The 25,692-nt window shown below is 39.3% G+C and overlaps 3 protein-coding genes across 3 annotated transcripts in view; 1 reads left to right on the top strand and 2 right to left on the bottom strand.

Annotated features, from left to right (window-relative positions):
- The window catches only part of LOC139630131 (rho-related GTP-binding protein RhoA-D), a 16,897-nt gene extending 16,509 nt beyond the window's left edge, over positions 1–388 (top strand). Inside the window, exon 5 of the mRNA XM_071493267.1 lies at positions 1–388. This exon is cut by the window's left edge and continues 2,841 nt beyond it. The gene's annotated coding sequence lies outside the window, so the exon portion shown is untranslated.
- A 110-nt stretch (positions 389–498) lies between these two features.
- Positions 499–12,621, bottom strand: mov10a (Mov10 RNA helicase a). The gene is made up of 22 exons (XM_071493266.1): positions 12,179–12,621; positions 11,981–12,086; positions 11,631–11,815; positions 9,643–9,884; positions 9,290–9,536; positions 8,875–9,015; positions 8,601–8,763; positions 7,701–7,852; positions 7,439–7,609; positions 6,767–6,914; positions 5,551–5,712; positions 5,051–5,154; positions 4,847–4,944; positions 4,013–4,111; positions 3,739–3,847; positions 3,513–3,630; positions 2,335–2,526; positions 2,174–2,245; positions 1,901–2,026; positions 1,721–1,809; positions 1,269–1,387; positions 499–1,053 (listed from the first exon to the last, which is right to left on the bottom strand). Exons 1-22 carry the CDS (start codon positions 12,304–12,306, stop codon positions 989–991), a joined length of 3,036 nt encoding a protein of 1,011 aa, XP_071349367.1. The 5' UTR covers positions 12,307–12,621; the 3' UTR covers positions 499–988.
- Positions 12,622–13,875: 1,254 nt separating this feature from the next.
- capza1a (capping actin protein of muscle Z-line subunit alpha 1a) lies at positions 13,876–18,555 on the bottom strand. Its single transcript, XM_071494824.1, has 10 exons — positions 18,426–18,555; positions 16,843–16,906; positions 16,697–16,748; positions 16,544–16,607; positions 16,194–16,400; positions 16,022–16,101; positions 15,796–15,874; positions 15,623–15,694; positions 15,341–15,403; positions 13,876–14,798 (listed from the first exon to the last, which is right to left on the bottom strand). The coding sequence occupies exons 1-10, from the start codon at positions 18,459–18,461 to the stop codon at positions 14,658–14,660; spliced, it is 858 nt and encodes a 285-aa protein (XP_071350925.1). The 5' UTR covers positions 18,462–18,555; the 3' UTR covers positions 13,876–14,657.
- Positions 18,556–25,692: the final 7,137 nt, after the last annotated feature.

Below are 25,692 nucleotides of genomic sequence, written 5' to 3'. Positions count from 1 at the left end.
TGATGAAGGCATTCCCTTAGAGCAGCAGAGGGTCTAGTGTTGAACATATCACAAAGAGCATGTACAATACAGCTGTTAATGTTTTTGAAGATAATATTGCGCTATATCAAAAGTTGTCCTTATGATGTTGATGCATGCATGAGAAAACCATGGGTCTTTACAGTGTGCACACACACACACACTCACAGCACAGCACACATCTTAGGGGATCAGCTTCTGCTCAGTGTTGTGTAACTTTTTCTTTCTCTGGAAGTATTTGAAATGATAAAGGATCCAGATTTCTATAACAGCTCATTGTAATAATGCTTTGTAAACAGAAAAGTGTTGTAGTGAATGTTTGATCTGAAGTGAACATGAACATTGTTAATAAACTATTTTTGAGACAACACCGACTCGCCATCCTTGGTTGATTCTTGTAGAAAACGTATGCCATATCAGATGTGGTTTCCAGACATTAAAGGTGATGATTAATCAAAAGGAAGGTTAGTCATGACAGTGTGCAGTACAATACGGTTCTCGTTTATTCAGTCTGCAACAGCTAATAGGAAAAAAATCAGTTAAAAAGAGACTCGCTTGTTCAGTGCAGCAATACAGCAATAAGACAACGGTGATAAATTCCTGAGAAATTTAATGGTCAACTCTTTATTTTCTAAGCCCAAAAATGAATGCCCGTGTTCAGCAATGTTCAAGCTCATTGAACCTGCTGTAAGATGCAGCTTTATTTGAAAACACTAAAGGGATAAAGTGTCAAAAACCAAAGATAAACTTATTCACTTTGTCATTTAAAAAAGAGCAGTGTTTATTGCACCGAGCTATGCAAATTGCTCTTAAAAAGGTTCATAAAAAAGGATATATTCTTGAATGGTAGATGCCAATGTTTTGTGTCTAAAGCTCAAAGAGGAAAAATGAAATATTGTAAGTACTTAAATCTAATATTTTTTGAGGAATTCACTGCTTTTAGTTTTGTGTTGGTTGTTAAAAGGAGATTTTACTGCTCATTTTTCCATTCTGGGTCCACATACTGCTGGAGGGCACTCTCCTCTGCTACAGGACCTAAGACAAATGTAGGAAGACATGTAAGTTCAGTTTCTCACAAGCAGAAAATTTCATGTTTGCTTTCTGCACATGATATTAGCCTGAATAAATGTTATGTTCACATTTAATTGACTTATTACTATTTCAGCCGTAGCAGTTAGTTATGATCCAGGCACACACAGGACACCATAGGCAATTTGTGTTAATGTCACTGAGCTTATAGACGCACTAACTTTCAGAATCCACACTGATTTTCAGGGTTGCCAGTTTCGACACAACATCATCTTCGTCTTCTGTGTCTTTTAAGTCAAATCCTGTGTAACCCCTCCCTTCCACACAGTAGCTGATGAACCTGCAAATCAAAAGCCACACATTAAGTAAACCTGGGCGAGAAGTTCTCAAAGCGTTCAAGAAAAAAATGAAAAACTAACAACTTAAAAAAAAAAAAAACTTCAACTGCTGTGAAAATCGTGTGATACAATCAAAAGTCAGTGGACCAGCTACTTAACAGACCTTGTGGTGAAACTGTTGCTGTTTCCAAGGTCAAGAATAAACTTTGAGTTTGAGAAATCCCATAACATTTGAACACAGGGCTCTTAAAACTGTGTCTGCAGCTGAGGATATACTGATAACCTTCTGACTTCTAACCCTGCTCAAACATCTCCTGTGGCCAGCTTTGACTTACTTCTCCCAGGTGGGGTCCTTGTTGAGGATCACAGGGTTTCCCACAACAATCAACAGAGACCTGGCTCTCGTCACAGCCACATTGAACCTCTGCAGAGTAGAGACGTGCATAGAAACAAAGAAATTAATAGCTGCTTCGGTGATAAACATTTAACCAAAGATCCCACTGGTTTCCACAGACCTTTTCATTAGACAAGAATCCAATGTTGAAGTCTTTGTCCATCCTGACGTAGTTGACGCTGCTGCGGACAGTGGAAATCATGATGATCTTCCTCTCTTGTCCCTGAAACTCCTCCACAGACCCTACCTGGTGTGGTCAAGAGATGTTTTGATCAGCCAGTTTATGAATGTGATTTTTCTCAATATTTAAAAATAAATAAAAGATAATATAAATTATATAGCTGAATAAACACAATCTCATACAGTGTCTTTTATTTACGACAGTATGACTAACCTTGAGCTCTTTGAGATCACTCCATCGGCTCAGTGCTGAGACAGACTTCAGGGCTTTTTGGATTTTCTCAACCTGATAGAAAAGTCACCATGTTACCATGACTAGTTACCTTCCCCTACACATCTCTAAAATACACATAAACAAAGGCCATGCAGGCTCACTTGTTTCCTGTAGGGGGCGATTATGCCGATGTCTTTCGCAGAGAGTTTGGGGAGGCCTTTTTTTCCTTGTGTCTCGATCAGCTTGGTGAGGTAGTCGACCAGAACTTCAATCTCAGACACGTTGAAGAAAGACGGGCTGTTGGCCTCTCTCTCGTCTTTCCCAATCACCCCGTGGAAGATCACTGGGAAACCCTGTAGTGACGTGAGAGTGAACAGTTGTCACTTAGCCACATTACCCCTGTGGTTCACATGCCATTTGGTGATCTGTGTTTTTTTGTTTACACCATGTCCTGTTTTGGTTTTGTTGTTGCTGACTTGTGGCTTTTGTCTCATGCTGACAACATCCTAAAAGAAGCGTTCCTCTTTAAAACAGCCCTCCCAGGGCTTATGAGAGTTTCGATTTTTTTTTATATCATTTCATTTTTGTCCATTTTTTGTTTCCAAATTAGATTTCTTTTCACTAATGAGATCCAATTTGTCCCAATAATATTTGTCTTGTTCCCTGTGCCAGTCTGAAGCTGGTTACTGTCTTCAGTTCATTTAGATAATGAGTGTTGATGCTTTATGACACTAATTAGAATTACAGGAACACTCATGCGATTTAGCGTTGCACTTCCATGAATTTGGGGGACTTTCGAGAGAGAGACTAACAAGAAACATGGTCAACAATGGTGCAGAACAGGCAGAGATATCCTGGCTTTTAATTCCTGGTATGAGTAAAACTCCAAAACCTCTGGATGCTACATGCCCTACAGTGAAACTCAATAAATGGTAAATGGTAAAAAGACTTTTCTTGTCTTATCAACCCCTCATGCCGCATTTATCTCACTCACACACATATGAATCACAAGGGATACATGGGATTCAGTATCTTGCCCAAGGACACATCAACATATGGACTGGAGGAGCCAGGGATCAAACCACTGTCCCTCTGATAAGTGGATGACCCCAACCCCTCTGCCTCCTGAGCCACAGCCGCCAATAGCATCCTTTGTTTTCTCTGTGACTCGTAAACTAACTTTTAGAGTTTCCCTTTAAGGGATATATAACTAAACTGTAGTTGGCCATAAAATTGTCAGGACATTTTATGAATGTGTATCTTTGCTGTGCATCAGGATGCTTTAGGTCACGAGATAATATCTGACAAATCAAAAAACAGGATGTCCTTGCTGCCAGACCTTTTTGGGGAGATATTCCCAGTTGCAGTAAGCCTCACGGTCCCATTGGTCAGCAAACACCTGCAGTTCCTTGTCATAGAAAAGCTGGTTGGGGATTTTCAGAATGGCAGGATGAGACCTGAGTAAGAAAGAGAAAACAAAAAGCAGAAGAGTTTTAGTCAAAACTGTATTATTCTTAACAAGCAACTCTGAGAAACACAACTGAAGTGAAAACTGAAAGATGCACCTGTAGTTTCGCAGCAGCTTGGTGACAAAGCGGGTGTCAAAGTGTCCGGACTCTGTACTTTTCTGATATAAAGTGTTGTGTGTCATCAGCCTCTCCAGCAGAGAAAGCCCTGGAGATCAATCAAACAACACCATGGAATGATGTGATTAAACTTAGACAGAAAGCAGCAATAGTTGAAGATCTTATTAAATATACTAATAAAAACATCACATCGTTCACATTCACTGCTGCCACAGAGGGCAATGGCACACATCAACACAGAGTAATGTCTCACCGAGTCCATGCTGCTGCGCGAAAGGAGATCGAATGATCGGCCCCAGCTGCTTGGGATCTCCTGCCAGCACGAACTGACCCTGCTCTGGGTGGAGCAGACCTGTGACACAAAGTGAACAAGTCACCCAGTGAGCAACAAGATAAATCAGTTTAATTAACTGTGTTCGTTCAAATATAAGACCTCCGCTGAGGAGAGGTGGGTGTGTCTTCCAAATCTGCAGCTAGCCAGGCTGAAGGTCTAATGTACCGAGAAGTGCTGTTTCAGACTCTCAGGCAAGAGTGCTCTGCATTTCCTGCAACTTTTTGAAAAGCACTACCCCACAGCCCTCAGCAAGGTTTGTGAAATGGACAAATTTACAAACCCAAATTCCTGTACACCACATTCCTCACATTCCTAGTTTTGTCACTGTCCTTTTTAACTGCTTGTCTCTGCAACAGAGGCATTGTGTCGTTTCAGGTTCTGTACAATCTGTTCAGTGTTTCACAGCCCATACCACTCTACCACTCCATCATAAGCCCTTGTTCTGACAGATTACACAAATCATTGGTATAAACAGATTTTTTTTATTTTATTTTTTTTTAATGTGGTGTTTATTATACCGATGAATTCTGGCAAAGTCTGAGACATAATTTCATCATTTTAAGTGTGAAATCTTGACCTTTAATTGACATCAATATGCTTGACAGATCAATTAGTTTGTATTCATCTTTAAGATAAGCCTATATCATATACTTTTTACTCATCAAAAAACGTGAACGGGGTGTAAGATTTTGCAGATTCAAGATTTCACTGGACACAAAGACTTAAAGTAGTAAACTGATGATTTGAGTTTACCTGCAATAGCAATGACGCACTCTGGCTCCACTGCCTGGCCTCCTTCATCCACAAACACATGGGTGAAATGACCAACTGGGATTCCTCCAGACACAAGTCTGAAAACAAAAATTTTACAATTTTGTGAGCGATGCCTCATGGTGTTAAGCATGATACTAAAGCGTCCTTTAATTTTCAGGATAATTATAAGCAGCTGGCTCTTACCTTCCAGCTGTGATCATAGTTGTAACTATGATTGTGTATTTCATCAGAATTTCTTTCTCTGGATATACAAAGCCATCTTGCCTCTCATCCCAGTTACAATATTTCTGGAAGAGCCAGAAGATATGACAACATATAAGAAAAATAATTTATGTTCAGGATCAATTTCAAGTTTGTAAAAACAGATGTAATCAGTCAGTCGCTCAGATCAAACTGTGATTACGTGGAACCCGCTTAAGATACTTGAGTGACTGCATTATGTAAATATCTTTGCTTTCAGTTTCGGTTTTCATTCCAAAGCTCAAAAATGTTACAGGTCCACCATTCATATGAAGATTTGTTGATAAGATACATTTATTCGTGGTCACAGATTAACTGAATCACATGACGTCAAAGGCTCAAATGTGCTTGTAAACAGTTTACCAATAATGAGACCTTGGTTGGTTTGTGGTCAGTAAACAGATCACCCTGTGTATATAAAGGAAAAGGCAGCTGATACTCACCAGTAGGTTCTTCGGGACACTTCTTGGGTCTCGGCTGCTGGCGTACACACGGTAAACCTGATGAGGATCCATGTGAACCATCAGTCTCTCGCAGAGCAAGTCACAGGCGCTGTTTGAAGGTGCACAGGCCAGGATGTGGGCTGATGAATTTGCCCCGCTGACCTGACAACGCAAGCAAAGTGAAGTTCATTGCGACATATGAACATTTGTGTTGTTTTGAGTAGCAATTTCTTGGAGACAATCGTATAATCATGCAAATTAAAAACACATTCCAACATGATTGAAAATGCTCGGGCCAATTAAGAAACCAAACAGGAATGACCACTCAGTTAATCTTACAGGCCCATTTCAGCTGATTATTTACTTCCATCATATGGATGCTTAAACATTTCATCAGGCTACGCATCATCCAGGATTATGGAGACAAATAAATCTCCTTGTTGTGGCTGCCTCTTCTTTTATTGTTGAACAGCTCCCCCTTGCACATCCCACAAATAATAAATATAAGATCAGTTCATTAATTTAAAGCACCCTGTGTCCTGCAGTGAGTATTTCTCTTCAAGATTAAAAGACTTCATAAATCTGCCTCTTCAGGGCTGGGTTTGATCAGATATGACTCACAGTGGTATCTCCGTGGCAACCACACCAAACAACAACACAACATCTGCTGACAGATTTTTGATTGTGATTACTGTGTTGTTAAAATCTGATTAGCAGGTGAAAATACACAACATAACCTTTTCTCCACAACATGGCTCACCCACTTCAATACATCAAGAAAAGCCAAGACAAAATACAGAAATCTCCCATGAGAGTTAACTCGTATTTGTCTGGCAGATAATAGAGCATTTATATTAGCGGTTACTTTCATTATCAATTGATCTGCTGATTAATTTAATTGATTGGGCTACAAAACATTGGGAAACAGTAAAAAATTGCCATCATAATAACACAAGCGCGATGTCATCAAATGCCTTGTTTTGTCTAAGAAACAGTCCAAAACCTAAAAATATTCCATTTACTATGATTTAAAACCACGAGAAGCAGCAAATCATCACAGTGAAGAAACTAAAACCAGATATTTGCTTGAAGCAGCAGGCAAGGAAAAAATATTCATGATGTATGTCAATTAAATGTAAGACTTTTTGAACCATTCTATGGCCTCAGGAAAGTGAATTCAATGCTTTGTAAGATGTACAGATAGCCTGCTTAATACCTGTTTCATAGCTTCAACCAGAGTGATTGTCTTCCCAGTTCCAGGAGGCCCAAACACCAGATGAGGAGCTGGTTTAGATGATCCAGCCACGATGCGCTGGACCGCAGCGTGTTGCTCTGGGTTGTTTTCCAGCTGACGGTTAAACATCCTGCAGAGTAATGTGACAATGGATTTTTACACATTGTACACTGGTGAAATATTTAAAGGTTAAATAGGGGTGTTGGATAGAGGGGAAACAGATCAGCTGAGCAGAGTAAAACATTTTGAATGTTTTAATGAAAACCTTCCTTATGTAACTTGTGCCTCTGTAGCTGAGTAACAGGAGAAGGGGACACATTTTTTTCACTATCAACTCAGAGCAGATTACAGTGTACTTTGCCTGTTCCAGAAAACAAGGCTTTGCATGCAAACATTATATTTTCCTACATCCACTCGAGGCCAGTTTATGGCCAGTTTATGGTGGATGAGCGCCCAGGGAGAACACGCACGCTCATCATTTGGAGTTCATATCGTCTTATCACTAATGCCAGATAGTTTAAGCTTCTCTGTCCAACAACTGCTTGAGAGGCACTATTTTAAGATGATTAGGTTTGTGTATTTATAGATAACACTACATCCATGAAAGTTCTTTGTGCTGTGTATGCATGTTTTTTGTGTGTGTTGGCACCAGACCTGAGTTTAGGCATGGAGACATTAGTCACTGCTGCACCGGATGGGAACAGCACCTCTCCGAGCTGATGTCTTGTTGCCAAGTCCACTGCCCGATGCTGCAGCTTCAAGGGGAACCGGTTGATAGTAAACTCCACGTCAAACTTCATATTGCTGATAAATGTCTGCAGCAAGCTGAAGTGGAACAGAAAGCGAGAGGGACCTGTGGCTTAGGTCATTTTTTCTGAGTTTTCGAATAGATAAATATCTTTAGTCCGGCTCTTACCTCTTTGAGAAGCCCAGCTTCACACTATCCAGCTCTACCTTGTGAACATATCCAGTGTACACAGTGATTGGCTGAACTGTGTCCTCAGATTTGGACACCCTCAGACAGTCTCCTCGAAGTACAGATGGCCGATTCTCAGCAACACCAGGAACCTGTTGCGGAATACCAATGTTGGTCTGTGTTACAGTTTCCAACATAGATCACTGAGCTTACAGCAGAGCAGCAAGCATCCAGAGGCCAACTACATATTATCATTATACATCAGCAGAACAAAAAGCATCATTCAAAGGAAGCATATAACCAAGCTGTATTTACAAGCCATTTGATAGAATTTGTGGCATTCACTAATTTGACCTTAAGAATTACAGTGGCTTAATCTGAATTAATTTGAACTTTAAATGTGATACTGAAACTGAAATCAAAATATAATGCAATATTATTAATATTATGTTCATCATCACCACCATCATCATCGTGGCTTGCCAATGTACAGAGGTTTTTATGGATTTATGTTTTTTCATGGGCATATTTTGTCACAGCAGTTTATACAGTAGTTAAATTCAGTACTTAAATGCTCTGACTCTGGCAGCTGCTGCAGGATCTTTATGCAGGTCGCTGTCCAGTATCCTCCTCTGTTGCACAGTTATATCACTTACTGTAGGCTGTAATATTTTCTCACCCAACATCTCAGCGATTGTTACCTGCTTGGCAACCTCACATATTAGTCATGGGCTGCTTTGTTTCAAAAATATGTTTTTTTTGAGCATCTAACCATTCTTCTGTCAACGCACAGTGCTGCTCTGACGACATGTTATTAACAGTTTTAATTGTTTTAGCTCCTCTAATACAACTACTGACTCTGCTACATTTGTCATGTTTTTATGTTGCTGATTTCCTTACTCTAAGTGTGAGCAGTTTTCTGTTACTTTGGTCTTGAGTCATGGTTTGACTGCGGAGGTCGTACTTCCTGATGTCCACCTCCATCTGTATCTCCTCCAGGTGCAGCAGGAGGTGAAATCGATGAGAGTAGTTCTTCATCTTCAGGGAACAGTTGAGGAGGCTCCTGGACAAACAGCACGTACACAGACATTGTGTTTAAGTGGAGCGCATTTATATAAGATACTTAACCCGTCGAAGGCAGGGTTAACTGTGATCAGTTAGGTCGCTCTCTCACTTCACTGAGGGAAGTTTCTGCCTGGCATTTGGAGAGAGGTACTCGGTGTCCTCGATCCTTTGTTTAGCCAGTTCCTTTAGGTAATGAGGGTACTTGTAGTCTCCTAATTTCACTGCTGTCTTTAGATGCTGCACAACAGAGCTGCAGAGAAGAACAAAGGACAACACTCATTATTATTGTAATCAGCATGAATAGAACACAGTTTCTGTATCAGTTCTGGTTCAGTTTGTTGATCAATTCCAGTTACAAGTGAAGAAAATTGCTTGCTGAAGTCTGTGATAGTGGATTCCCTGCTGCTGAGGATGATTTTATTTGGAGACAGTAAGCAAGTGTGCTGCATTTATCCGCTACATGTTATTAAATCCATTCATATTGTGACATTTTGGCTGGTTTACAATTAGTTCTTACAACTTACTTCTCAGGAGGCACTCCCTCCACTATCACTGTTTCCACTGGCTTGTATGTGACCACCTGAAATGGTTTGTAAGGAGCCACGGGCCCCAGCTCCACAGCCAGTGGGGTTCTGGCAATAGCCTCCATCTCTCTAACAATGCAGAAGGGCGCAGATCCAGGAAGATCTGGGCAGAACTCAAAGTACATTGTGGCAGGGAAATATCCATAATGATTCAGTGTGTAACGAACCATGACTTCATAGCTTTCCCCTGTAGAAGGAAAGAAAGAAAGAGAGACGCCACAGGAGGAGCTGTAAGTGCTGTAATCACCTCTTCATTATGTTTTCTGTCAATTCAAAGAGAGACAATGTCTCACCAGGACAGAGGAACAGTGGACAGGCTCTGGTCACTCTCCTCTCATCCTCCAGAGTGAAACAGCGTATCCTGTGCAGGGCAGTGTAGTAGGTGAAGTAGATGCAGTTTGTGCCCTTGTTTACAATGTGGAACCTGATGACGAACAACTCCCTCAGACGATCCACAGTGAACTGAACCTTTCCACCGCTGGCCACGGGGTCCGAGGTGATCTCAATGCCGCCCTTATCAGCTGTCAGCTTCTTCCTGTGAGAGAGGCAGGATCAGGCTGCAAAATTATCAACTGCAGGTTGGTATAAAATACTATAAAAATACTGCAATGTTAGTGCATCCTGGCTGTTGACATAAAGTACTGTACATACTATGTACCTGTAACTTTCCCAGATTAAGTCTGGACAGGGACCCATGTATGTCATCACTTCCACCACCCTTTCTTTCCCTTTTCCTTTCTAGACTGTTGACTGTGAAATTAAGGAAATGATCTAAAAAAAAAAACAGCTTAGTCATTTTTCATAGTGAAAATATCTACTATTGGGGTAAGAATTCAATTTGGATCATATGCAAATTACTTTGCCTCAAGCGTTTTATAATTGATTATTTTTTTGATATTACTGAATGATCTGAATTATTCTTCCTTGCTTTAGGACAAAACTGACAACTGGTAATATTAATGATTTCTTTTACACATTGTAATGAGGAAAATTAGGGGAATTAATAATCTCAGTTGACTTTGGACCATCTCAGCCTCATCAGGCCTTAATTCATCTCCACAGAGAATTCTTAACATAAACACCCGTCCTTTCACCTACTATGCTACACTAGGGCTGCAACAAGTAGTTAATTAACACATTAGTTGATCAACGTTTTTAAGCAAAAATGCCCAACATGTGATGTTTCCAACTTCTTACTTTTTCTTTTTTCTTTTTGTTTTATAGATCAAAAAATGAACTGTTTAATCCAGAAAATAATCAGCTAATTAATTGATAATAATAATAATAACTGTTAGTCGCCTTAGTTGCCCTAATTTACACCCATTTATTTGCAGGGCTCCAGGGGGACTGGTACCTGTTCCAGCTGGAATTGGACAAGAGGTGGTGTACACACTGGAGAGGTCGCCAGTCTATTCCAGGGCTATCACATATAGATATACTCACATTCACTCCTATGAGGAATTTAGGGAAACCCACACAGGTATGGGGAAGAACATGCACACTAGAAAGGCCTCAGCCGACTGGCAGGTTCAAACCTTCTTGCAACAGTGCAAACCAGACATGAAACAGAATTTTTAAAAGCCATCAGCAGGATGAAAGAACCCCTCCCACCCCTTTCATAGACCCTTCACCCCTTTTCCATCTGGCATAAGGTACCACAACGCCTCTGGGTACAGCTGCTTCTCCAGTGCAGTCAGTCTCAACATCCTGTTTTCTGCAAACCTTCACCTTCATTGTGCTAACCAGACAAACAAAACTCAATGTTTCACTTTATATACTTTATGTAGTTTTTGGTACAGAGTTCCTGCTTTGTTGCTGTCGCACAATGGCCCTGGATGAATAAAATGTAATCTTTATTTTACGAATAGGTTGTCAGCAAAAATCTACCTAACTTGAACCAACTTTTCAAAATTACTTGCTTGAAACAAGGAAAAAATAAATGTTGTGGCTAAGAATGAGGCAGTGAAACATGTCAGTAGGGCCGCAAATGATTATTATATTCATTTATGATTAATGTGCTGATTATTTTCTTGATCAACCAATTATTCATTCTGTCCATCAAATGTCAGAAAATACTGAAAAATCCCTGTTACAATATACCACAGTCCAAGGTGATGTCCTCACATGTTTAGTTTTGTCCAAAGCCCAAAGATATTCAGTGTACTATCATGTTTGACAAAATTCTATGATTAATTAAGTTTCTGATTGATTTCCTGTAGATCAACTAATCAGTTAATCTCTATATCAGCATCCTACTTGGCTCACACTTAAATGTGCTTACCTGTCCACCTTTAACTTGTGAAGGATTTCTGTGGCCAGCTTCTTCTTGGGGGTCAGCACAGGGGTCACAGGGGTGGAGGGGGCAGGGGAGGATGCAGGTGTCTCAGCTGTTTTCTGAGGGCCAGAGTTGGGACTGGGTGGCTGAGGGGCCCGGGGCCTCCTCCACTGGTCACAGTACACTCGAACCTGCAGCAGGGTTCAAATAACAGGATGCTTCCTCATTTTATTTCTGTTTTTTTTTTTTTTTTTTTTTTTTTGCAGTTGCTGCAAAACACAAAACATGTCCAGACTACTCTTCTCGGGACATAGCTCCCTCGCAACAGACAGGACTAGGGGAACTGCATTTCTTACCTGTGGTCTGGCATTTATGTAGATTTTCCCCTGTTTTACGTGGGCTTTGTTGAATTTCTGAAGAGCATATAAAACACTGTAAAAGGTGGCGTCTTTTATTCCTTCTCTGGGAACAAAACACAAGACAGAGAGGGAAGGGTGTCACACACAGTCCACTGACAAATGCACTCAGGAGACTCTTGTTTCTTTGCAGCGCACCTGCCCTTAAATTCAGAGTTGTAGATCTCTCGAAGTTCCTTTTTGCTGGTGGCGGTGGACACTCTGTCTCCCAGAAATTCAATGAAGTCCAGTCCGGATTCAAGCGAGTCTTTCAGCGACGACGGCATGTTGTCCGTTTCAGGCAGCTGCTATTACAGACTGAAATGAGGAAGTTCATCTGCTGACTATTTATTACGCGCAATTTCCTCAGGTATTAAAGTGTCTATTTGACAGTGAGGGCATTTCCACATGATACGTTTTTTGCGCGACACGTACACATGCACGCAGTGTGTGGGAGTCCAACTTTGACGCGGGTATTGATTTCTCATTCATTTTTTAGGTTAAAACATCAAAACAATGCCTTGTAGATCAGTTATTGGGCACAGTTTCGCGCAAAGCTGTAGCCGATGAACGCTCTCGAACGGTTCCATTCAGGGAGCGTCTCTATTTTTTTTTCCACAAGGAAAACGAAAACGCCTCAGCGACAGAATAAAACACCGGTCAAAGCTAACAACTTTAGTGTTAAATCTTCTCTCTTAATCTGTTTTACAAAGAGCTGACATTAACGTTTGTCTTTTTGTCATATGTGACAAATACACGGGCTTTCTGAGGCACGGTATTGTTGACACTCCCTGGCTTGAAGTTATTACATAATCACCGACAGAGCAGGCACAAAGTTTTTCCACTGTAAATTAGGTCAATGCTCCCGTCCATTTAAAATTCACCTGGCTGGATTAAACGATTTATTATAACTGTAATAATTATTAAAAACTGATAAGCATGACATTCCCTTGCCAAATGATAATTGTGATTTTTTTTTTTTTAAATATGGGTCATAAATTTGGATTACGTTTCATTAATCTGTTTTTTGTTTTTTTTTGGTTGTTGTTTTTTTTGGATTAGCTCGAACTGATCTTCAAATACTTTGAAAGTTTGGAACCAGAGAAAATTGGATTTTTACTTGACAAATAAGTTGACCTAACCAAATCAATATTTTCATAATTTTACAATTTTCCCAATCGGTCTATAAACATTAGAAAATAGAAAACTCCAGGATTAAGACTTCTAATATATTAGATAACCCCAAGATATTCAGTTTACTTTAATGTATTAGGTTTTCACACTGGAGAGACTGGAGCCATTTTTGCATAAACAATAACTTAACACTGAAACAGCAGTATAATACTCTTCATTTAAATAGTTTGTTATGGACTTGGACCACAAAATGTACAGCCAATACATATGTAATACACAAAATGCAGTGACATATCATGTCTGTACTCCATTACAAAGCAAATCTCAGCTTTACCTATAATCTGTCTCTGCCAAACACATTTTTAAAATATGTCTAAGCAGCGAGGGCTGCAGCCAGGAACACAGGCATAATGAGGTAACTCCAAGCTCCTCTAATTAGTTTTTGGCCTGCCACCTACCAAGATTTTATTTACTAAATTCACATTTTACTTTTAATTTACTCATTTCAAATCTAAATTATTTATTCTGCAGAATGCCTATAGTATGGTCATGTTTCTATTGTAGTGACAAATAATAAATCCTTTCATTTCGGTTAATTCAGTTTTTTGCCTAAAAACAGATAAATCTACTCGGACAATATCAAAATATGGTGCCCAGGCTCACTTACAAAAGAAAGAAAGAAAGAAAGAAAGAAAGAAAACAAAAGATCATCATTAATCGTATTTGGTGCAACATTTTTATTTCATGAATAATAAATGTACTTACAGTTTGTATAAAAAAATATAGCCAAAGCTAAAGGCAAACAGCTGGCAGGAGGACACCAATACTTTATCATTCCAGGGGGCAATGACAATGTCTCCCTTTAACAGAGAGAAAGCTTCAATGGGGAAGACAAAATCTGGTCAGTGAACGGGTAAAGAAAAGACATTTATGCTTTTCCATGCCTTCTGGCTACAACCCTGCAGCCAGAGGAATGCATAAATATGAGCAGATGAGATTTTTTCAACTGAAATAGATTGTGATTTGGTGCTGTCAAGTCTCATAGATAACATATCAAATTGCATACAGCAGTTGCCCTTTGTTAATAAAAAACTATAGAGGTATTGGTAAGCTCTAAAGAACATCAGTTATGTTTTATAGAAAATGTAAATTAGTTGCTACATGAAAGGCGAGGGGGCTTTGGGAGGATGTGTGTCCATTTGAAGCACTGAGGGATAAATAACTGTATGTGTATGTGAGAGTTTGAATAGCAGGAAATGACCCAAACTTTCACAGTGTCACTAAAGGCATTGTTTGTTGAAAAATAATAACATATGTTTGCAAATGAGTGACAGTTACACCACTCAATGTCATATTAAATGAAGGCATCCCATCTTAGTGCTCAACAGAAGCTGTCATGCCCGTTTTATGGGGACATACAAGACGTTCCGTTGCGTCACACACTTTACATGAGCTTCAGCCTCTCCCGTATCAGTTTGTCGTAAACCCCGTCAGCCTCTGTCCTCTAAGCATTCTGCATCTCTTTGCCGATCTTGTAGCTGAGGATCTTGTTCCAGTCAATCTTGGTGCGGGTGACTGGGAGTTGTCTGCGTAAGGCTTTGAAGGTGGTGTCTGACATGGTCTGATAGTTCTCACTGATGGCCACCTGAAAAACAAAGATAAACACATCGGTTCACGCCTTGTTGCTACAAGCATGTTGCACCATGATGTCGTCTGTCAGTTCCAGTCAAGAGGAAATATTCAAGGAGAAAATAATGTGCGAGCTGTGGGAGTTTGACAACTGAGTCCAATTTTCTTTTGTATTGTATATACTATGCTTATTTTGGAGTGGCAGTTTCTGATGAAATGGCTCAACAAGTTCCAGTAATACTCTGGTGAGATAACAATGGCAATGGCTGATTCATTTTGATGTGTTTAAGTTTGCTAATTTTCTCTCAAACACCTGGAAAGGAAGGTCATAATTTAATTAGAATATATTCTGATTCCTCCAATATTATACAGAATGTGTTTTGTGAATTTTATTGGAGACATGCAAGTATGAAAATACGACTATGAAAAATATTCAAATTATATACAGCATTCTGAATCAGTCTTGTAAACTCATGTGGGCTTGGAGTAGTTGAGACAGATAAAAATCCATTCATTCACACTTACACTGAAAGAACATGATTCTTAACGTCCACATACCTGGTATTCATTCTCTGCATCCTCAATAATTTTCACCAACTCCTTTGCAGTCTGGGTCTCATTCTGCCAAAACATACACTCATGGGTTAATTGAACAATTTAAACACACATGAATATAAATGAAATGTGAAATGTTCCGATACGTCCATATCAATATTTTCTACTGTCAACACAACAGAAACCATGGTTACATAGGAATCTGCATCTTCCCTATAAACAGTAAGACTTCAAAGTTTCAAATAGAAACAAATTTAATCGGATAAAAAAAAAAAAAATACTCACAGACACAGTCAGTGCCTCCTGTACATCTTTGTGGCTGACCAGTTGCACATTTCCGTCCTCGTAATAATGTACCTGGTATAAACAAAAATACAGACCGAGGGGATGCATACAACAGTGAAACAAAACTAACTTGGAAACAAAGCTAGTAGAATTCCTGATTATCATCAACATACCTGTATTTTCAAGACTCCAACCACCTGTGCTGTAGATTGTGAGATACTGAACTTCCATTCAGACCGGCAGCGACCATTCCTAATAACAGAAAATGTATTAGACTACATTTGAAAACACACATCTAACGCAATAATACATGACTGCCTCTACGCTGTCCTGACATAATTGTGTGAGGGAATCTAATTAGGAAGTTTGCAGTGAGATCATTATCCTCTATCAACGCACCAGAAGTTTTTAGGCTCAAATTGATGACTCTCAATACAAGCAATAATGGTCTGCTGGCCATCGATTGTTTTCCCGTAGACCTGCGGCAGAAAAAAACAGGATGAGTGGGTGATTGATGGTGTGTATTGCTGAAAGTGGCAGCTACGGGGCCAGACTGGAGGAGCGATCTTACCGTGCAGGCTCCACTGGGGTAGTGCTCCTTGACGTAGGCCCTCAGGGCAGAATCACAGGCGTCTCTCCACGACCTGAGGGCTGCCTCGCCCTCATGGGGCTGGGGGTCGCTGGCCTCTTTCCTCAGGTGGTCAAACTTGAAGGAAATTTTATTGTGAGGGTCGAAGAAGCGGCCATTACCCAGGTCTCCATGCTCTGTTATTAGGACCTACAGGGAAAACAGAAAGCAAAACCTGCTGTTAGTATGGTTGTTCACTCAGACATTGTCATAATAAAAGAGACTAATGATGAAACCTTCGGGGTCAAATAAGGAAACCAAATGATCTTAATACTTGTTTAAAGACAACTTGCCTGATCTTCATATCCATCTATTTTGGCAAGAGTGAACTGATCCATGTTGTACTGGGCAAAGGCACTGTGTCAAATGAGAATACAATACAGTTGCATGCACATCCAGAACATCCATATTTTGTTACATTAAAAAAAAAGAAGAAGAAAACTCACTGAGCCGCGCCCTCTCTGAGAAGATTATCATTATTAAGCAGCAATCGCACATCTGAAAAATAAGAATTAACATGAGACAATAAATTGTTTACATGCACAGTAAAATGCAGGTAGTCCTAAAGATGTCAATCACAAATAAGGCTCACCATTGAAGACTTCATTGAACTCCCCTGGAGGAGCGTGCATCACAAAGTTAGCTGCAATACGGACCTAGGAATAGATTAAATGTCTTGTCATAAAACTTAATAACAAGAGGTATCACATTATCACGAAATACAGTGTGTTACATATGGTTTCAGCACAATTCTTGCTTAAAGGAACTCTGGTTAGAGCAGAATAGAAATACTTTGTTTAAACACAAGCCAAATTGGCCGTCTGGTTTTGGGGAAAAGTCAATTTCATCTCTTTTGAGCTATAATACAGCAGGTGACATGCATTAGAAGTGAAAGCCCTTCCAATAGCCACTAGAGTGAAGCAGAGAGCTTTCTGACTTTGTTGGCTGCAGGCTTGTTAGCTCTGTTTTGGCCACTCCTTACATGGCAGGCAGGGTATGTCGCCCGGGGTCTTTTCTTAGCAGCCGGTATGCAAGTGTAAGCATGCAGTGTCAAAGCCACAGAGCGAAGGAGTTGCTGCAGGTAGTAGTGCCGGCATAAGGTGATACTCAGTATGGCCTGTATTCATTCAATAGTTATGTGGAAAAAGTTGCGATAATCCCTCTGTCTTATTTGTGACCTTAACAGCTTTAACCAGTCCTACATCCTAATGTCAGACACAAGAGAGTGCCACTGATGCTGTCTGTCAGGCAGACAGGGTTATTGAGCCTCCAGGCTGCAGCTGGAAGTGACCTACAAATGGGCCGTCCAGCTGAAGGGGACATCACAATGAGTAACCTAGTTTATTTAACGGTGCTCCTGAATAGTCCATTCAGAGCTATCCCAGGCTCCGATTCTCCAACCATGAAGATCAAGACATCCTCTGATAAAAATGATCTGGGAGGTAGATACCTAATAAATCAGTCTTTTCAATCCTTTCATGGCACTGACTTGTTTGTTTTAAAGCTTCACTGGAGCGAGGCTGGCTGGTTTGAAAGGTCCTGACCAGTCCACCAGCTTCAGGAATGCAAAGCGTTATTTTACAACATGTAGCAGCTTGACGCAGGCAGCAACACCAACACCGGTGCAAGCCCAAACAGCCCTGCAGGAAGACCGCATCTAAAGTTACAGGCACACAGGCTGAGCACAAAACACTTGCAAACTCGAGTACCAAGACTTCAAGTCCCGTTGCCACCAAGAGCAGTTCAGGCAGCTTTACTGCATGAAATCGCAGTGCACTGGGTGTGGGTGGTGGTGTGCTGCCGATGCTCTGTCATGATCCCTACTGTAAATGCAGGAAGTAGCTCGACTTCCTACGGTTTAGCATTAGCTCAGCATTTTCTATTTAGTCCGCACTCACAGCCACAGGCCTCGGTCGCACGAATATGTATTCATTGAATCAAAGTGAGCCGGGATGACACAAGCTGACACAAGCCCGCATCATCTATTTGTGCACAACACGAACAACACGTAAGACAGCGATGCACCTCTGAGCTGTCAAACACAGCCCTGCCCCGGCTCAGCGGCCCGCTGGGCCGGCCGTGCCCAGAGGTCGGGATTTCACAGGGCTCTGCTATTTCTGAGGCAGAGGGTTAAAGGTAGCAGAATAATCTCAGTATGAATTTATGAGGCAATACCTTCTCGTCATCGCTGAGCTCTTCGAAATCTGCCATCTTGGTTCAATGAAGTGTTAACAAAGCGGCTGCTGGTGTTGCCAGGTTTGGTGTCGTGACTCCTCCTACCATAACGTGTACTGGGGGGGGCTGTACTTGTAGTCCTGAATAGGCAGTTAATAGACTACATTTGATGACAAGACAGATAATCCACATGCAATGTGCACGTCTGTTGAACACCTTAAATATATATATATATATATATATATATATATATATAGCTATATATATATATTGATAATAATCTTTATGTATTACTTTTCAAAAATAACTTTACAATAGGCTACTACACACACAAGTGCAGATAATAATAAAAGAAACTAGAGAAAATGAACACTCAGGCAGGCACATTAAATGCCTAACAATAGAAAATATGTAAATAAAAACAATAAATCAATGGACTAAAATAACAAAATTAAAAGCCACTGTAAAATTAATTATAAGCTAATCAAAAAAAAAAAAAAAAAAGATAAAAGGTTATTTGTCTAATTTCCAGTGGAAGTTTACACCTGAGTTTTGGGGCAGTATCAGCAAACCTCCCTACCCTTTGTCTCCAGCCTGAACCTGTGAACAGTCAACCACAACTGGCCAGCAGATCCTTGGCTACAAGCCAGAGCATAGGGGAAAGGGGGTCAGCAATGTGAGGTGGGGCAAGGCCTATGCACCATAAAAACATAACATAAAAGTTTACCATCAGTTCTCTGAAAGCTACAGGTAGCCAGTGCGAGGAAGCCAAAACAGGGGGAATATGGTCATAATTTCTTCCTATTTCATGGAAGAACGAGCTTATAAATTAAATTCTGAATAAAGGTTTTTGCATCCTGAAATGAAAGAAAATATCTAATCCCACCAATATTCAATATTCAAGATAGGATGTTTGTTCTGTTTCTTATTCAGGAGTTGTCGAAATTCTAGTGGTAAGTAGATTAGTAGTAGATTTTCTTCAAGCCTGCACTGTCGTCCATCTTGAAAATCTACCACACCTTTCAGCATTTGGACTCTGCTTTGTGATTGGATTGGATTGCCATTGTCCAATCAGATTCAGGTGTTATAACAGGGTCAAAACGTGTACTTGTAACATCACTATATGGGAACTTTGAGCACCAAGTTTTACACAGTTTTCTGCTTTGTATCTGTTCACAGATATTGAAAAATGCAGTGTCTTTGTGTTACCTCACCGCTGATAACGTTTGTTCAGCTGTATTCCCTAAGTCTGTCATGTTACAAATACAAATCTCATTTGCACTTTATTTTATTGTACACTAATAAGACATAACAAGCTGTACTTTGTATCAAGCTACACAAAACTAGAAATAATGTGCTCTTTATTAGTCAGTAAACAAATATAGTTATATCCTAATTGTACACTGTAGACTACAGCTAAATTATGCTGTAATTAAAAACCAAATTCTATCTCGTATTAGATCCAAAAAAAATGACACTATCACACCAAATTATATGCTAATTACAAAGCAAATAGAAGACCCAAAAATACTAGTAGACACCATTTTACAAGATCATAGACGACAGAGAAATAAAATACAATGCCATATCAGATCTGCAGTATGCCACAGTTAGACACTATTCTACAAGTTATGCAGCTGAACATTATCATGAACCTATGGCAGCTTCATTAGACAACACAGGATGTAATTAGAGGAATGTAATGCCATATTAAAAAACAAAAAAATTTTACTTAAATTTCACTTACCATTATCAACTCAGCCAGGTGCAAGTTATGCAGGAAGCTGCCATCGGTTTCAGAGGCGATGGCCACACACAGTTTCAATTGCAGATACTGTTAACAGGAATCCTGGAAAGATTTTTTAAGTTTCCCTTTAATTGAAAGGATGACTTTAAAATGTTTTTTAAGCAGTCTAAGGTAAGTATGAAAATTAACTAATATAAATCTAGTAGTTTAAGAACAGCCAGCAAAGGTGATGTTTAATAGCGACTACATCTACGATAGTTTGAGGTTTCTGCTCTGTGTTTACAGACACAAACAAAAGTACTTCGTCGTACGTGTCTTTGTTTTACCTCACCACTGATATCACTGAACAAAAAACATCACTCATCAGGGATTCAGCAACAACAAAAAAATCACTTCAACATATTCTGTGTTTCTGAGCAACCCTCCTCCCAAACAAAACAACGAGGATCAGTGTTTCACTTCTAGTTAATTCATTGCCTTTACCATGCAAGTGAGTTATGGGGATGGAACAGTGACATTAACCTTTGGAACTGAAAACAAAATCTGAACCGAAAAAGGAAACAATGGCATGAAAATACTTGTATTGGCACTGAAGAAAGGTTCCACAAAAAAATAAACGCATGAAAAAACCCCAAAAACAAACTTATTTCATTCTTATATTTTTGTCACTTGGATGTTAGATTTTTTTTCTTCGTGTCATGTCTGTGTGGTGACAGTTTATTTTTTACACTGTCACTATTTTTCTGTGTCACTGCTTTTGAGATTGAACTTTCTTTCACTGTATTTACATTCAGAAGCCTAACAGGACCACATACCTGGTTGACCCGGAACTCCCGAACCGAAGTTAAAGTTAACTTTTTGCCTTTCAATGTGATAGGAAAAGTGAGAGAGGGGAAATGCCACAGGTATTTTTGTGCATTTGTTCCCCAGTTTACTTTTCTTATGCTGTTAGGCCGAGTCTGAGTCAAGAGATTCGGTGTTCTGAGGACTTTTGCCACGCTGTCTCATGAACACTCAGAAGAGCAAACATGAAGTCCAGAAAAAATCATGAGCTGCAAGTGACACAAAATCCACTAATGTTCAATGTTCATAAGCTGCAGAAAGAAAGAAATCCATAAACTACAGCAACAATAGAAGGTAAACTGCATGTCCAACTATGCACAAAGTTGAAGTTAGCAATAAACAATCAGACAAAGTTCATTCATTTGAAAGCATTTTGAGTAAATAAATGTCTTAAATGTCACTTATATTATTCCTGTGCCCAAGGACAGTTAAGTCTGTATTATCCTGAAGCTAGAAATCACACAAAACCCTTAAATGAGGCCATTCCACACACAAATCAAGAGGCACTGACTTTGTCAGGTATCAGCAACATTTCATTAAAATATTCATTAAGTATCATAAGTGACAAATAAAAATGGAATGCAGAAATTGCATTACTTTTTTTTTTTTATTGACTCCTCCCCCACATTAGGAGCTATTGAGAACAAATGAACTAACACAGCATAAAAACATAGTCTGGCAGTATAGACTTGCCTGCAAATGTCATTCTCAAAAAGGTGAATGCTTGCTTTCATCAGTCAGGCTACTCAAGTTATGTAACCGAAATTACTTTGAGCCATAATCTACAGTAGCTGTGTAGTGTACTCCCTAACAGGTCTCATCTCAGGATATAAAGTTTAAGCTCTGAAACATTCATCTTGGTGTGAGGTATTACACAAACATTTTATGGCCTCACAGCATCCCACTCACTTATACAGCAAACTGAGTTGACATTGTGTATTTTTAATCTTGTGGTATCTGGAGCACAGGAATAAGAAATGTGACTTCTTGAAAAAGAGTTGGGTTCTCTTTTAAATACACAACCCATTATTGCAATAAAGTTTTTCCATCCTCAGAGCATCTGCTGCAGAAAAATAACAGACTAAAACTACAAATGCTTAAGTCATTATAGAAGCCTGCAGGGGCCTTCATTAAAATTAACATGTCAACTTGAAAATATAATTTTTCACACATGTATGTGTCTTAGGATTACATTTGACCTGACTGAATGAATATGAGCAAAGTAGGAGAAGCATTCAACAGATTCCATTTGAAAGTATTTAATCTTTTGCTTGCAGTCAGTCAGGTGTGAGTAGTCACAGTTGACTGGTTATATTTCTACAGATCAAAGAAAGCGAACACACAGGTCAAATTCCATCATATTATCTTGAATAAAGCAACAAACTATTCTAGATTGACATCAGTACATCAGTTCATTCTGACTTTAAATATATAATCATGTGAGAACAAACCAAGGAGATTAGATGTACGACTTAACAAATGAAACATTACTTGAGGAAACATAATGAAATAAACTACTCACTCAACACACGCAGGAACAAAGGTGAAATGATGGAGGGAAGCAGCTCCACTGAAAGATAAACACAGAATGAGCTCAGGACACAGAACAAAGAAAACTCAAGGCACCTGTGTGAACCGCCCCGTCGCCACACCTCACACATTCATTTACATTTACGTGTCACAACGCTCTTTTGGGATCAAAATAAAAATGCATTCTGGCAGTCCTCACATCAAGGCCGGTCATTAGTGAGGACATCTTTAGGCCATTCCTGTTGATCCTCCTTGCTGACAGGGAAATGAGAAAAGTCAAGACATTTTGATTAGAAAACGAACAATATTTGCAACACTTGAAGCCTGCTGTTTGATTTATGATACATTGATAGATTGAGATCTGCATGTTAGAGTTGCTGTCTAAAATAATCAAGTTCAATCACGAAGGTACGGAACCAGTCAGAATTCTTCACAAACTGAACAGGGGTCTGGTAAAACCCAGATGAGGGTCAGCAGGTCTACATTAGAGCTGTTTTTCCTTGTTTCCTTGCAGTGAACTAAATATTGCCAAACTCAGCTTCTGTCAGGACATCTCGCTGTGATGAATCTTGAAGAATAAGGGGGAGACATTTGTTAGTTATGTCATAAGCATGCTGACAATGTACATGAAACATTCAGTGATGCTGAATTTCTGACAGTACAGGCAATATACAAAACTATCTAAACACATTTTCAGAAACAACATGAAGCTTTACATTGATCCAAGGCTGCAGATTATGTTTATTGTTTAAAACTCCACAGACTTTATACAATCATGTCACAATATTATGCTTTGCCTCTATGGGGCTGGGGAGACAACAAAACACAAAACAGCGGCCAGCACTGCTGACTGAGTCCTGAAGTCATCTTTAGCTACTACATCACTGCACTTTTCCTTTTGCTCCTGTCATAATTACTGCAGCCACTAGATGGAGACTAACAACAAATTGTAAATATGAGTCATAATGACCTGCACAAACAACCCACTGGCTTGTTTTTTTTTAACAGAGGACAGTCTATTTTTTCATTAACAACTTGGAATGTAAATTCCCAGCATTATTTATTTTTATCTTAGTCTTTTGCCCAGTAAACCATGTTTTTCCATGAAAACCAGATTCAAAGTGGCTTCTTTAATGGCTCCATTCTATCATATAATAGTCATTTGACTAATGACAAGATATTGTCATCAGCGCTGTTTGTTCCCTGTGTTTCAGGTCCATACACCTACAACCCTGCCGCCTGCCACACTCAGCCCAGTCTTGTTTAGCCTGCTCGGTGTCTGCCCTGCTCAGTGGATTCCTGTACATGTGCCTAAACTCCACCATCATCTGCCAGTCTGTCTACAGCCTCTCGTCCCCCATTGCTATCGCCAGCCCTATTCCCCCAAATTCTACATTATTTATAATAAGACTTGCTATCTATACTAATATCTATATTGAAACCTTACACGTAAACCTGCCACCATAGGAACAGTAGTTACATAACCTTAGAAAATCAGAAATTTAATTGATGCGTTTAGTTTCAGTTTACTTAAAATAGCACTGCACCCCTTGTTGTGAATATATATTGATGGTTTTTCAACACAATGGTGTGACTAAACTAAATCATTTTGTGCATTATTAACTAATATGTATTAAAGTCTTACAGGCAACTTAAGACTAAGATATTAATTTTCCTACCTGTATTTTTTAGTGCATTTAACAAAAATTTTTTAAAACATAGTGACACATTGTAAATGTACATCTGAACTATGTATTTTAAGTTGTTTATACGTATTTATTTTCATAAAATGGATGAAGATTTAGAAAAAGACTGAATAAATGTGGAAAAATTCTTGCGTTTGTGACCTGTTTAGAGCTTGTGGTTCTTACAGGAAACCAAGTAAGTGTAAAAAGAAGCTGAATAAGACTTATGTTGGACGTTTCTGTCTTAGTAATGTCCTTCACAGCTAAACTGCATTGTTTCAGGAACAGCTGGAGCTAAACTGCAATGATTTATGGATGACTGGTGCTCTGGGCTGTTGGTGGTACTGTAAGTGCATCTTTGTGTGCCTCTGTGTATAAATGTGTGAGAAAAAACAATGTATGTTGAGTGAGTTTGTGGCCATAAGGACAAGTTAAACAGAAAATTTTCAGACCAGTTGAACAGTTTCTCCTCTCTGTTACTCTTATTTTACTCAGTGTAAAGATCAGGAAAGGTCCAGAAACATCTAAGAAACTTGAACTGTCCCTGTGTAAAAACTATGAATGGGATTGAAAAGTTGAATACAAAAAAGGTTTCTGAACATTTTGACAAACTTGAGAGTATGAATGAGTAGAAGGGGTTGAGAAATGCATGAAAAGTTGTAGAAAACTGGAGATTTTGAACATTGTGTCCATTCATCTTAATGGGAAAAATGTTGAATATTCTGGAAAGTATGAACTAACTGAATACATCCGATAATGTCCAGATTGAGATGAGCATTTTAAAGTTTGAATGGAGTTTCTATATCGAAATGTCTAGAGGGAGCTGCAAACCTGAGGAGAACATATAGTGGAAATGCATTTTTGGCAATAAAGCAGATTGAAGCAGATTTGGGGCATTTCTTTAATATACTGTTACAGGTCTTTAATACCACCAAATTCAACAAGAAGCAATAATGACAATGTTTACCCTAAGGGAATCTTTATTTCACAGTTTTATACTCAAAGCAATTTTTTTTTTAAATTTGTACTTTCTTCCAACATCAGTGTGTTAACATTTGGGCCAAAGTAAGTAAAACCTTTTCTTTGTTTTAATATCAGAAACACAGCAAAGGAGTACTTTATATTCCAATGCCTGTAAATGTAAAAATTCATTGTAAATTCATAGTTTGTTTGTTTTTCAAATGAAACCCTTATAATTTACTTTCACATAGCCTACAGACTGAACCTGGCAGCCCTGAGGCGTTCAGGACCTATGAGATTTACATGCTCCACGACGTGTGTGTTCACATAAGTGGACAAATCAAGACGGTTGTATTTTAGAGTCGGTTGTGTGAGGGTTAAAATACACCCACAGAGATAATACAGCACCGTGTTTCAGCCAGGCGCATCTACAAAAACGGTAACTGAGTGAACACGCCGGTATCTCCTTGAATTGCCTGTTATTTTACAACTCTAGCCAGTT

Source organism: Trachinotus anak, unplaced genomic scaffold, assembly GCF_046630095.1.
Source record: "Trachinotus anak isolate AG129_WGS33_773 ecotype Australia unplaced genomic scaffold, CSIRO_AGI_Tana_v1 ptg000013l, whole genome shotgun sequence".
In the NCBI taxonomy this organism is placed as follows: Eukaryota; Metazoa; Chordata; class Actinopteri; order Carangiformes; family Carangidae; genus Trachinotus; species Trachinotus anak.
Note: the sequence above shows the minus strand (reverse complement) of the source record. Positions and strands in the feature narration are given on the sequence as shown.

Excerpts from the sequence above, each read along its gene's own strand:
- mov10a (XM_071493266.1), bottom strand. The coding sequence starts at position 12,306 with ATGCCGTCGTCGCTGAAAGACTCGCTTGAATCCGGACTGGACTTCATT. Across the intron at positions 11,816-11,980 it reads ACATAAATGCCAGACCACAG|GTTCGAGTGTACTGTGACCA; the intron begins GTAAGAAATGCA and ends ACCCTGCTGCAG. Across the intron at positions 6,915-7,438 it reads GTCTCCATGCCTAAACTCAG|GATGTTTAACCGTCAGCTGG; the intron begins GTCTGGTGCCAA and ends ATTACTCTGCAG.
- capza1a (XM_071494824.1), bottom strand. The coding sequence starts at position 18,461 with ATGGCAGATTTCGAAGAGCTCAGCGATGACGAGAAG. Across the intron at positions 16,907-18,425 it reads AGCTCAGCGATGACGAGAAG|GTCCGTATTGCAGCTAACTT; the intron begins GTATTGCCTCAT and ends ATCTATTCCTAG. Across the intron at positions 16,608-16,696 it reads CTCAGAGAGGGCGCGGCTCA|TGCCTTTGCCCAGTACAACA; the intron begins GTGAGTTTTCTT and ends CATTTGACACAG.